Source organism: Pieris napi, chromosome 24, assembly GCF_905475465.1.
Source record: "Pieris napi chromosome 24, ilPieNapi1.2, whole genome shotgun sequence".
NCBI lineage: Eukaryota > Metazoa > Arthropoda > Insecta > Lepidoptera > Pieridae > Pieris > Pieris napi.
The window spans coordinates 4,525,854-4,538,314 of NC_062257.1; the positions used below are offsets into that span (position 1 = coordinate 4,525,854).

The 12,461-nt window shown below is 34.8% G+C and overlaps 3 protein-coding genes across 4 annotated transcripts in view; 1 reads left to right on the forward strand and 2 right to left on the reverse strand.

The window, feature by feature from the left end:
• Positions 1 to 2,753, reverse strand: part of LOC125061944 (UDP-glucose:glycoprotein glucosyltransferase) — a 47,694-nt gene extending 44,941 nt beyond the window's left edge. The window contains exons 1-3 of the mRNA XM_047667579.1: positions 2,214 to 2,753; positions 1,605 to 1,858; positions 893 to 1,072 (exon numbers count right to left, since the gene is read on the reverse strand). Of these exons, the coding sequence (XP_047523535.1) occupies positions 893 to 1,072; positions 1,605 to 1,858; positions 2,214 to 2,463 (684 nt within the window). The 5' untranslated portion in view covers positions 2,464 to 2,753. The remainder of the gene's footprint in view (positions 1 to 892; positions 1,073 to 1,604; positions 1,859 to 2,213) is intronic.
• Positions 2,754 to 3,623: 870 nt separating this feature from the next.
• Positions 3,624 to 5,787, forward strand: LOC125061811 (transport and Golgi organization protein 11). Of its 2 annotated transcripts, none has more exons than XM_047667413.1 (5): positions 3,624 to 3,733; positions 3,928 to 4,069; positions 4,285 to 4,414; positions 4,787 to 5,051; positions 5,261 to 5,787. In XM_047667413.1, the coding sequence occupies exons 2-5, from the start codon at positions 3,998 to 4,000 to the stop codon at positions 5,466 to 5,468; spliced, it is 675 nt and encodes a 224-aa protein (XP_047523369.1). In that variant the 5' UTR covers positions 3,624 to 3,733; positions 3,928 to 3,997; the 3' UTR covers positions 5,469 to 5,787. The 2 variants fall into 2 exon arrangements, with proteins under 2 accessions (XP_047523369.1, XP_047523368.1); XM_047667412.1 differs by having other exon boundaries at positions 3,697 to 3,840.
• Positions 5,788 to 5,908: 121 nt separating this feature from the next.
• On the reverse strand, positions 5,909 to 8,119 carry LOC125061809 (4'-phosphopantetheine phosphatase). Its single transcript, XM_047667411.1, has 5 exons — positions 7,505 to 8,119; positions 7,081 to 7,286; positions 6,878 to 7,008; positions 6,442 to 6,730; positions 5,909 to 6,281 (listed from the first exon to the last, which is right to left on the reverse strand). Exons 1-5 carry the CDS (start codon positions 7,741 to 7,743, stop codon positions 6,070 to 6,072), a joined length of 1,077 nt encoding a protein of 358 aa, XP_047523367.1. The 5' UTR covers positions 7,744 to 8,119; the 3' UTR covers positions 5,909 to 6,069.
• Positions 8,120 to 12,461: the final 4,342 nt, after the last annotated feature.

The window sequence follows — 12,461 nt, forward strand, 5'->3', positions numbered from 1 at the left end:
AAGCTAGCTTTCTCACACCAAGCGTTTCATGCAAGATCTTCTGAATGGTTGTCCCTGAGATGCCTAATAGAGCCTCTATCTCTCGATACGTCACATGACAATCTTCGAGAATTAGTTGTCTCACAGCAATGATGTTTTCTTCAGTGAAGGCGGATTTTGGGCGTCCTTCGCTAGATTGGTCACTAACACTAGTATGTCCAGGCTGGAATTCTAAATACCAGCGTTCGACAGTCCGCAGACATAGGGCTTCATCACTGAACACAGATATTAGCTCTTCAAAACACTGAAGCCGTGTCAGGCTTCGTCTAAAGTTGTAGAAAATTATTGCATGAACATTTTCCTTAGAAAGATTCATTTTCGTACGTAACTTGACAGATTCAAATCGACGCTGTGACTAAACAATAGCATTAATCCTAATACTTTTAACTGTTTTGAGATTCAAAATGTAAACACATTCGAATATAGTACAGGTCCAAATTCAAAGTTGTCGGGAAATATGGAAACGACAGAACTTAAAAGGCATGCCTCGTATTAGTAAGATTACACAGAGTAGGCCCCATAGGGGGGCAATTTGATTTTTAAAGGGATCCCCCCTTAATTTGAAAATTTCATAAAATCATTTGGAATTTGATTTTCGTATTTCATTATATGTTTTGAAAAATTTATTACTGTGTCCTATAAACCTATCATTATATAATTGTTTTTATATTAAAAATTATATATTTTATATATATAAGATATATGAGGGGGGAATAAATTTTTTTGGAAAGGCTAAGGTGGGGCATGGCACAAAAAAGGTTGGGAAACACCTCTCTATAAAATAGAAAATAGTAAAGACTTAGAATACATCAACGTTAGATAGTCAACCAAAAGTTAGTAAGAAATTTCTCACCTTAACATTCCATCTGACAACATAGTTGATTAACCCTTTATCAGCATATGTTGTCAATATCTTATGCTTAACTGTAAATTCAGGCATGCCCAGCTCTCCATACAAAATAGCAGTAAGGGATTTGTTGTCGCTACTTGGATAAGTATGGTCTAACAGATATGTTTCAAGTCTGTGTTCATCCTGAAACACCCCCAGATAAGTAATAAATAAAAATACAGTCAAAACCGTTTATAATGCTATCGTTTAGAACAATATACCGGTTATATAGACCAAATTCAAAGGTCCCGGCTGAATTCTAATGTATTAGGTACTTAATAACAAAGTTATTGGCTGTTACAACTATCGGTTTTAAGGCCAAATATGTGTAGTTCCTTCGATGTTGCTATAACAGATTTTGACTGTAGTTAAAAACTATTTTTGGTGTTATCTCTCTACTAAAATAAAATATTGACTTATTGAATCCAAGCAATTGAACACTCTCTGGACCCACTGAATTAAAATGTTATATGTATGTTGCAGCGTTAATATGTGGTCTACAATGGTTTTTAGAAAATTTAAGCGTGTAAAAGAGTAACAGAATTTTTATGGTTTAGTTATATCAAGATATGAACAATCTTATTGACTTTTCATTGTTACAACTTCAACAATGATTACTTCACTAACCAATCATTGATATTTTACACAGAGCCTATACAAGCATTCAAATACTTACTGCATCATACTGGCTTGTTGATTTAAGAACATCCCTCAGAATATCATTATCACAAATATTTTGTGATGCAATTGAAACAAAAACATCACAGTTTACTTGTTTAGCTCCATTTTGAGTAGCGATTTCATCAAACATCCGTACAGTGGGTGAATTTAAGTGCATAGAAAGTGCAAGTTTAGCCATACGTAACTGGGCTGGGGCTAATAATGAACTTGCTATACCAATGCATGTATCATATACTTCTTTGTCTGTATCTGTAAAGCATAAATTGAAGTTTTAAATAATAATTTCTTTATGAGGGAAAAGTTTTGGGCATAGAAGCAAAGATGGACATAAATTTAAGCCATTTAACCTAAGTTATTAGTTAGGTTATCTTAGGCCTGAAGCTATACCTAAATATATTTTGTTCTGCTCATTACTTGTATATTACTTCCAGAAACGCACTTGCAAGCCTTCTGGCAATGTGAGAGTGTCCATGGTTGGCGGTATCACTTAACATCAGATGAGCCTCCTACCCGAGCCTCCTATTGCATTATATAGTCTAACAAATAATAAACATAAAATGTACTTAGTGAATATTTAGCCCATGCCAATAATGTTATGACTTACTAAGACTAGACAGACTAGATTTCAATGAATTGATGCCATCCACAAATGACCAGAATATATCGCCACTCTCTCCAGATAAATATTCTGCTAATTCCAAAACTATTGGAGTTGCTTCCCATTTTGCACTGACGAATGTTGTCACTCCTTTTGATTTCTTTTCTTCTCTCTTAGTGTCGGCGCTGGATGCAATTGAGTCAAAAGCGTGTGTTAAAATTAAAAACAGTAACGCGCTAAACCCCACAGCCTTCATTGCTTCCAACGTACGTAAGCTAATTATTTGTAATTATTTGAACAAACTGAAGACTCTTGCAGCCAAAAAAACTATGTTCTCTAAACTGGTGAAAAATACATTGTTTTTATTGAAGTATTTAAATACAGAAACTCTTTACTAAAACAGTATAGGACAAATCAACGTGCCATATTTAAAAGGTATTATGACTATCTTTATCTTATGAGATTAAAATACGAATTCAGTTATATCGCACAATAATTTTGTTGAAGCCTAATGAAACTTGGCTTGAAATGTATGCGGCAACGAAAATGTCTAGTGTCATTTGTCTGCCAATAGGAGATTTCCACGATTTTTGACGTTAAACATAATGTTACCAACTTTGCCTAATTTTTTACTTTGCATAAAGGCCGATTTACATTATCTTAGTGTTTAGGAGAGTGCTTTAGTACAACTTTAAAGGCAAGTTCTTTAGCGTAGCGTTTACTAAAGCAAGTAGCGTTTACATGTTTCAACTAAAGTACTATCCTAAAGCACTCTCCTAAACACTAAGATAATGTAAATCGGCCTTAAGAAATAGAAACCTCGCTTAGGGGGGCCTCATAGCCTAGCGGTCTTATTAAGTGGCAGCTAAGTGAGGGGTACCGGGTTCGATTCCCGGTTCGAGGGCAACTTTTAATTTAATTTAAATTTGTTCTCGGCCTTTGGGAGGGTTGTGCGGTACCGGGCGAATGCTTAAACCGTACATGGAGGACACGGTCGAATTTCTAAACACAAAGCAAAAAAATTCTATACTTGACGCTGGCTAATGCACAAATCATGCCAGAGCCATTAATAAAAAATAAACCTTGCTTAAATAACATAATATAACTTCCCTCCCTCTAAGTCTGGGAAATCTAAAATTTTAGATTTGTATAAATATGAACAAGAGCTAAAAAATAGTTTACCAAAGAAGTTTCACTTCTGGCATATGTACTTTGTACACTTTTTTTTTAATGTATGTATTTTAATGCATATTTGAAATTACTGTAGAACCTCTACAGTGTTTCATCGATATTTAGGAGTTTCTTGAAGTTGGTCCTAGGGGAAACATCTGTAGGAGTTGACATTACTTACGCTTGTTAGGTCGTGTCATATCTCGCCGACAATTTACTGCTTGCAAGTGTTTTTGAAATATTACCTAGTTTTGACTTTTGACGTTACTAAAGCTGTCAAATTATATTTATTTCTATTTTGAATTTTCTAAATTTCATATACTGTCAAAATTTGTGGCCATTGGCCAAAAAAGAAGGTAGGTTTCAGTTGGTTTTAATCCAACTTATATGGAACTTATTAATTTAAATTCTTTGTAACCAACTCTAAACTCTAGTAAACTCAGCATTCGAGGTTGAATAATAGGTAATATAGTCTATAATTATTAAAATTATTTCCAATTTTTTTTAGTTCATAGATGCGTTGTTTAATTTACGATAATTTTATTTCTAGGAGTTTAAGTAAATCTGGAACTGGCACATCAGTATTCAATTATAGATATCGTAAGTGAAAAGTTGTAAAAATGCAGTATACATCAGACGAAGCTTATGCAAGGCTTATAAGTCATAATATGACTGTGCCACACAGAATAAAGGTAATTAAGATACCCTCATATCTTTTACCACCTAATGTGCGTAGACACTTCTATGGTAGTAATTAAAATTCAAGAGTAGCAACAAAATCTTTATATGAGTGTAATCAAATATTCAGGTGATGTATAAATCAGTAATTTAAATGTCTGTATGTAGGTTCTTTGTCTCTTGGTTCTTTGTAGGGCAGTTAAGATACAATAAAAGTGTATGTTTTTAGGCAACGGGTGATGTAGTTGATGAGGAGAATACTCCAAATGGAATTATTTCTGGATGGGACTATGCTAATGAAAAATTTGACATGAAGGTTCCTGAGAGGATTCTTGTCATGGGACAAGATCAGCATATTGGTATGACTTTTGCACCCATAACATTCTAGCTTACTATTTACTATATTGCTTCTTAAAGCAACTACAAATCACTGGGTGTATACATACCCAGGGATTGGATACCTGTTTTTTTTCGATCAAAAGGCACAGGCCTATTGATTTATGAGGAAATTTATCCACCTCAAAAATATCTGCCACAATGACAAAAATTATTATATGTGTTAACTTCAGTGGGCAATTTATTGTTATGGAACTTTTTTACTCCAACTAGCAAATTATGTATCAAAATATTTCTTAGTGGATGTCTTTGAACTTTCTCTATTTAGAACTTGTAAAAAAGTTCATTGTCTCTTAAGGTTTATCACAATCATGAGCCAAATATTCTTATTACAGGGACAAAAGCAACACCCAGAGAAATCCAATTGGATAATGCAGTATTACCAACTGACCCTGGAATGATACGAGTGACCACCCCACCACGTGTTATTACACTGGACCAGCACTACTTCCCATCAGCTGATGATTTTCTTCCTGGTTCTGCTAACTCTCCACCAAGAAATGCTAGAGCTGTTCGTTCTCAAGAAGTTGCCCGTCAAATGCTACCCCATTCTGACATTCTTAATGAATCGACCATGACGGAATCACGTCTAGTTTTGAGGTAATAAAAGATTTTATAGCTCTCCCGAAACCATATTTATTTTTTGTTATCTAATTTTTAGTTATATTTGATCCTGCCTTTTTTGCATGTTGACATCTAAGATCCAACCAACCAAATACTATAAAGAAATTGTAAAAATAAACATTTTGAATTGAAATACATGTCAATTGTCAAGTTATGTAATTATATATTTTTTCTTTATTTTTAAGGGATCCGACTCCACCCATAAGTAATGGGGAGGGTCTGTCTGCCGCTGAGGAACTTGTGCATCTTCGCCGTCAAATTGCAAAACTTAATCGTCGTGTTATGTCTATTGAAGCTGAAACACTTCAAAGACAACAAAAGGAAAAAATTGCTTATGCAATAAGTATTGCTTATTTGTTATTTAAAGTGATTGCTTGGCTCAACAGATCTTAAAAAGTTAAGAGTAGAAAAATAAGAATAAGATGAAGTATAGAATGTATTGTTGACGTCATGATGGTAAGATGTAGCATGGTCATTTAGTAGAACTGTATTCCGTTATAAATTAACTATTTGATGAAGTGTTCATTTAGCTAATAGCTACCTATTTTATACCTTCCGTGATTGTTAGCTCCTGCAGGTGATTGTCTAATAAATGGGTATATTGTTGATATTTTAGAATTTAGTCACATGAATTTATAAATGAACTGTTAAGTTTCTTTTAATTATTAATTCAGTCGGGTCATTTTACTTCTTAATAAATCATACCAAATTACTTGTATTATTATTACTTCAATTTATGAATATAATTATCCTCAAATAACAAAAAAATAGTAATATTAATAATGTAAAGATTTAACTTAATTTAAGATTTCAAATAGGTGTAAATAAATTGATTACAAGGTAACACTCAATATATTCAAAATATGTCAGTAATGTTAACACAAAACAAATAAAATTAATCATTCTTAAATGTACAATTACATTTTCCTGTTTCAGTTATATGTAGGTCAATTATTAGTTTTCATTAAATACTGTCGTAAATAACTAATAATATTTATGGCATTGTATGTGTAGGTTTATCTTCATATTTAAAAATAACCGAAAAAAGCGGTCCACCAAGCCGTTCTGCAAGCCATACATTTTTTACGACCGCTAATTTTAATGAGTCTACTGCTAGACAAGCATTCAGATTTGTATGTAGAGCTCTGCCCATTCCTTCTAATACAATTAAATCTACTCCTCTCATTTTCATCTCAGTGGCAAGATCTGCAAAATAAAATTTAGCTTCAGGCAAAAACAATAATACCAACGACTCACACATTAAGGCAGAGTACGCCTTAAGTACACCAGTTTATAATATACTTTTAATATCTACATTTAAGAATGTTGAAATTAAAGAAGTATTTATATAAATCCCAAAACGTACCTAAAGTTATTGTTCTTAAATCGAGACATGGTCCCCTTTGGCCATTGGATCTTACAACTAGATTACCAGATGCACTGGCTGCAGCGATAATTGGACATATTAGGGATGCACTCTGAAGTACACTCTCCAGCTCTGAATTTGTAATATCATTCAAAGCAGGCCATTCATTTGCACATAGTATAACTGATGTTCCTCGTAGCAAGAGCCCTCTAACAAATGGTAAAATTCCTAATACGACATCAACACCACTGTTATCTACAAAAACAGCCGCACAGTGATGAACTGTATTCTGGAAATTATGTTACAAAAATTATATTTAAGTATAAACAAATATAATACAGATAAATTCTATTGATCTTATCTGTAAACAATTCTTCATATTGAAGCTTTTAGGATATAAAATAAAGTAATATTAAAGGGTTTGAGAGTAGAATACCTGTAATTTATTCAGCCATTGGTCAAATCCATCACACAGCCAGGGACGCTTTTGAATCTTTTGCAGTGCTTCATATAGTCCACTATCTAATATTGATGTTACAGCTTGGGCCCCCCAATCAAACATATTACCTTTTAAGACAAATTGTATATAATAAAATGTTTTGATTTTATCCAAAAGCACTAAAATAAATTTAACTTTACCTGCTAGCACTCCACTACATAACGCAATCCATTTCTGTCTATCATCTAGTATGGCATCTATTTCTGCCAGTCTTGATGCAAGCTGAGCTAGAGCAGCATCATTTTCATACTTTTTCTGCTGTTTCCATAAATCAAAAAAGCCTTGAGCTCGAAGACAAGTTTCATTAATATCAAGTAATAAGCGTATAGTTAAGTATCCGTGAGCTCTGTAAAATACAGTATGTAATTAGATGTGTACATCTAGTATAGATAGATACTATATACTATCAATATGGGTTACTTGGTAACAAATTTTATTTTTTTGCTCTAATCCTTAGTTATGAAACATATTCAATGCTGCAGATTCATAATATGTGGTATGGGCATCCTATGCTTCATTGCAACTTTATACAACTTATATACAAAAAGATAACTTAATACTTACAGTGGATTTACTCTTATTTCTTTTAATGCCTCCACATAACATGTTTTAAACTTGAGTGCGCGTATTTCAATAGTGGGATCATCTTTCCGAGTTAATGCAAAATTGACATACTTGTCTACAAGTTTTTCACATGTATTTAACCAATATTCTCTTGCTTCGTCATCTGCTAACAAGTCCAAAGTATCTGGACTATATTTATCTGGCTCGCATAATATGTGCGACAAACCAAAATGTTCCATTACTAAAAATATTGTGAAGAGTATGTTCAATAGAAAATAATTATGTTAACTGTTCACACATCGCGTTCATTGGTTTTTCTGTTATCCCATTGTTTATCAGTAATGCTAATATTAACAACGCCTTTATCTTATCAATGTGGTTTCTATATGGTTAATAATAAATTGTAAAAATAGAGAACTATAAAAGGTCCATAAACGACTACTTACTAGTAAGTAGTTTAATTTACTATTTAATAATTAGCAAAAAAATATCTAAATTTATATCCAGTACTAATCAATTAATAATATGAAATAATTTTTAATCACATTATTTTCGTTAACATAAACAATGACGTTGTTGACAACATTCTAATGATCGCCTGTTGGCTGTTACATGTTATTGAGTTATTGAAATTGAATATTGACTAATGTCTACTGATGCGGGATGCCTACTATCGCTGAATAACCCACTTTATTATACATATTATATGCTGTGGTTTATTTTTTAACACTTCGTGCAAAAAATGTACAATTAAAAAAATTAAATAATAACGAGGGCGTTTATGTTTAAATGTTAATTATTATTATGTTACGAAGTTGTCCTTGTACAGAAGAAATTTAAAGAAATATAGAGAAAGAGGATAGGGACAGAAAGTGAATTCCATAGTCTCACTGCGGAGACCCTAAACTCTTCAAGAAAGGAAGTCATGCGATTTAAGGAAGGACATCGTATTCTTAATAGCGTACTGCTATAACTATGACCTCTCGTGAATTTATAATTGTTCTTGAGGTAAAAAAGAGTTTTCGGATTGAAGAGGATGGAATATAAGAGATGAAGAGAAAGTACACAACATCCTTCCTCTACGATAGTAAAGCTTGTTAAAAGTTATTAGCATAAACAATTATGACATTGCGAAAAAATACTCAAAAATGTTTGATTATCGTGGAAAACTTGATGTTATTAAACACAAGAATGTTCATAGCTTAAATGTACAAGAATTTGTAAATTAAATTGTGACTAAAATATGGCAACATAAAAAATCTTTAAAGTAAATTAAATCTATATATAAAAAAGGGTGCGTGTACTTATGTACGCGCGTAAGAAGTTATACTTCTTTGGCATTATTAAAAATCGTTTTTGATTGCATGCAAATAATTAATTACAATTAAATAATTAAAAACTGGAAAAGGAGTCATTATAGTCAATAAAGTTCAGTTTACATTTGAAAAATTAAACAAATAAATATTTATTATTATTCTCTTACATTAAGTGTAACAAAAATTCTATTATTATTCGAAAGTTTTTTTTAAATTATGTCCAATGCCGTAGCATCTTCCGTAGGCAACTTCATTCTGTTAATTTAGTGTCACGGTGCGCGCGCATCGTAAAATTTCACTCTCATCAATTTTTCATAACACGCCTAAAGAAGTTTAACTACAAAAAAATCTCATTTTGTTTCATAATTCCTACATTTCTTGATATAATAATGTAGTTCTTTTCACTGAACTTACGTTTGTATAAAACCTACTGTAATTACCAATTTCTTTTTTCAGGCATACTAAATATAAATCGTACGACAAAAATATTTATCTATTATGGTAGGGGAGCCCACGATGCTAAATGGGGATTTACTCGAGCGTCGTAGAGACCTATTGGGATGCCAAGCTTAGATAATAAGAAGAAAAAAATGTTATATGATATATAACTTTTCATCGGTGGGGGAAGCGGCTATAGATTCTTAAATATGTAAAAAAAAAACTGTTGCATGGACATCCTCGAGCGCGTCAGATATTGATAGCATCAATGCCCTACGTATTTTTAATAATGTACGTATGTTAATCTGATCGTTTGCATGATGCGGGTGGTTGTATTTAAGGGTTGAAAATGAAAAAAAAATAAAAACTATCGAGCGCGTCAGATTTTCTAAGGGAGTGTTAAGTGCACCAAAAAAAAGCTCTCATTCACTAATCTGACGATTTCGATGGGACGCAAACCCACGGCCATTTTCATAATTTGCAAAAAAAAATCGCAATTTTGAAATACTCAAGCGCGTCAGATTAAGATATATGTGGTTCGTCTTTATGTTCTAAACGTACTGTCTCATAATCTGACGATTATCTAGAGGGATTCGCCTGATCTGACAAAAAAAATTTAGAAAAACGGTTCACCTAAAGGGCCATCCCTACAAATTCCCGCTAATTTTCTATTCCTGGGCGCTTAAAATTGATATTTTGAGCTCGCTGAGTTCAAAGAAATAACATGTCTATGCATTTGAGCTCTCCCAGCTCGAAAGTCTGATAGAAGTTTCATAGAACACTATTTTTGGAATTTTCAAACCGCAATAACTTTTGAATGGATCAAGCAATTTTCACGCGGTTGGCGGCATTCGACGCAGTTTTATCATCATCATAAGAAATTTTGCAATCTTAATAATTGATCGAACCATAAATTTTGGAGTAATCCCGAAAAAACACTTTTTCGGGTTTCTTTCGTTCACGATATCTCTCGAACTAATCAACCGCGAATTACCGGCGGAGCTAGGATGGCGGTACGGTGGTAATCTGCGATGACGGAAGGCAACGGGAAACCACCGTCATAATACTCCCTAGTTGATCAGCTCTGATCATTAAGCATGGATAGCACAAATATAGCCACGGCCCTGAGTCTCCGGCGTCCCTTAAATGGGTCAGGGGTGCGAAGAATCTCCGGAGGGGATCACGAACAAAAACAACGACACAGGCTAAAAATTGGAACATGGAACGTAAGGAGTCTTAAACAGCATGGGAAACTACATAATGTCATCAAAGAAATGAGGCGCCTAGAAATTGGGGTGTTGGGTATTAGTGATACTAAATGGCCAGGAAACGATCGATACAAGACCACAGAGGGCGAAGTACTGTACTACTCGGGTAAAAATGGCTCAACCGAACCTTATGGAGTGGCAGTCCTGCTCACCAAAGAAACTGCTCAAAACTTTGAAAAGGACAAACCGGAATACGTTAGTGGATGATAGTGGTAATGTATTATTAGACGTAGAGAGCAAGAAATCTACTTGGAAACTCTATGTTGAAGACATATTCGCAGATGTAACTAGAAGAATCACAGTAACACCAGGAAATGAAACTGGACCTCCTATATTGAGAGCAGAGGTAGTAAAAGCTCTAAAGAGAGCCAAAACTGGAAAATCTCCAGGTCCAGATCAAATTCATGTGGAGATTCTCCAACTATTAGAGGAACACCTTGTGGATGCGGTAACCAACTTCTTCAACTGTATTTATGCAACGGGGATTATGCCGAAGGATTGGTTAAATTCAACGTTCATCACCCTCCCGAAGAAACCTACGGCTAAGAAATGCACAGAATATCGCACAATAAGTCTGATGAGTCAGGTCTTAAAACTTTTTCTCTCGATTATACATGAGAGGATTAGAGGCAAATGCGATGCACAAATTTCGGAGAGCCAGTTCGGGTTCAGATCTGGAGTAGGAACCAGAGAAGCCTTATTCTCATTGAATGTGCTTGTTCAAAAATGTCGAGACTTACAGACAGACGTCATTATATGTTTTGTTGATTACGAAAAGGCCTTTGACCGTGTCAAACACGAGGTACTTATGCGTCGTCTGCAAGAAGTCGGAATTGATGGCAGGGATATGAGGATAATACAAAACCTCTACTGGAATCAAACCAGCACGGTGAGAGTGGACGGTGATGAAACCGAACTAATTTCAATCTGTCGTGGAGTCAGGCAAGGGTGCATTCTGTCCCCGCTTCTATTTAATCTGTATTCAGAAGCAATTATCTCTGAAGCACTGGAAGGCAAAGAGTGGGGTATCAAGATCAATGGGCAAATAATTAACAACTTGAGATACGCCGATGATACCACTCTTATAGCAACAACACCTGAAGATCTACAGAGTATAGTTGACCACGTCTATGAGTGCAGCAAAAGAGCGGGGCTATCAATGAACCTTGCCAAAACCAAGTATATGGTGATTAGCAGAAGAGAAGACTTAAACCCAACAATCTCGGTGGCAGGTACTACTTTAGAGAGAGTTAATAAATACAAGTACCTAGGCACATGGCTGACTGAAGCATGGGAGTCTGAAAATGAAGTGAAGACCCGAATAGAAGTTGCTCGTGCTTCCTTCAACAAAATGAGAAAGGTACTTTGCAACAAGGACATCAGTCTGCACCTCCGAAGTAGGATGCTTCAATGTTACATCTGGCCAGTTGTAATGTATGGTTGCGAGGCTTGGACCTTGAAGGAGGCAACCATTAAGAAACTTGACGCCTTTGAAATGTGGTGTTACCGAAGAATGCTGAGGATAAGCTGGGTCCATAGAGTCACGAACGAAGAAGTTCTACGGCGCGTCAAACGATCCCGAGAACTCACGTTGAGCATTAAAAAGAAGAAGATAAGTTACCTGGGACATGTGTTTCGACACGAAAGGTACCGACTTCTTCAAGTAATCATGATGGGCAAGGTCGAGGGGAAAAGACGCGCTGGCAGAAGGAGGAAGTCGTGGCTCCGCAATATTAGAGAATGGACGGGAGTGGCCAGCGTAGAACAGCTGATGCGCTTGGCGAAAAATAAGAAGGAGTTTGACGAGCTGACCGCCAACCTCCAGTAGTGGAGAGGCACTTTAAGAAGAAGAAGAAGAATCAACCGCTATTGACCAGCTTGGTGGCGATCAACGTGGTTTTTTAAGCTCAAAGACGGATTAGTTTTTGAAGTTGA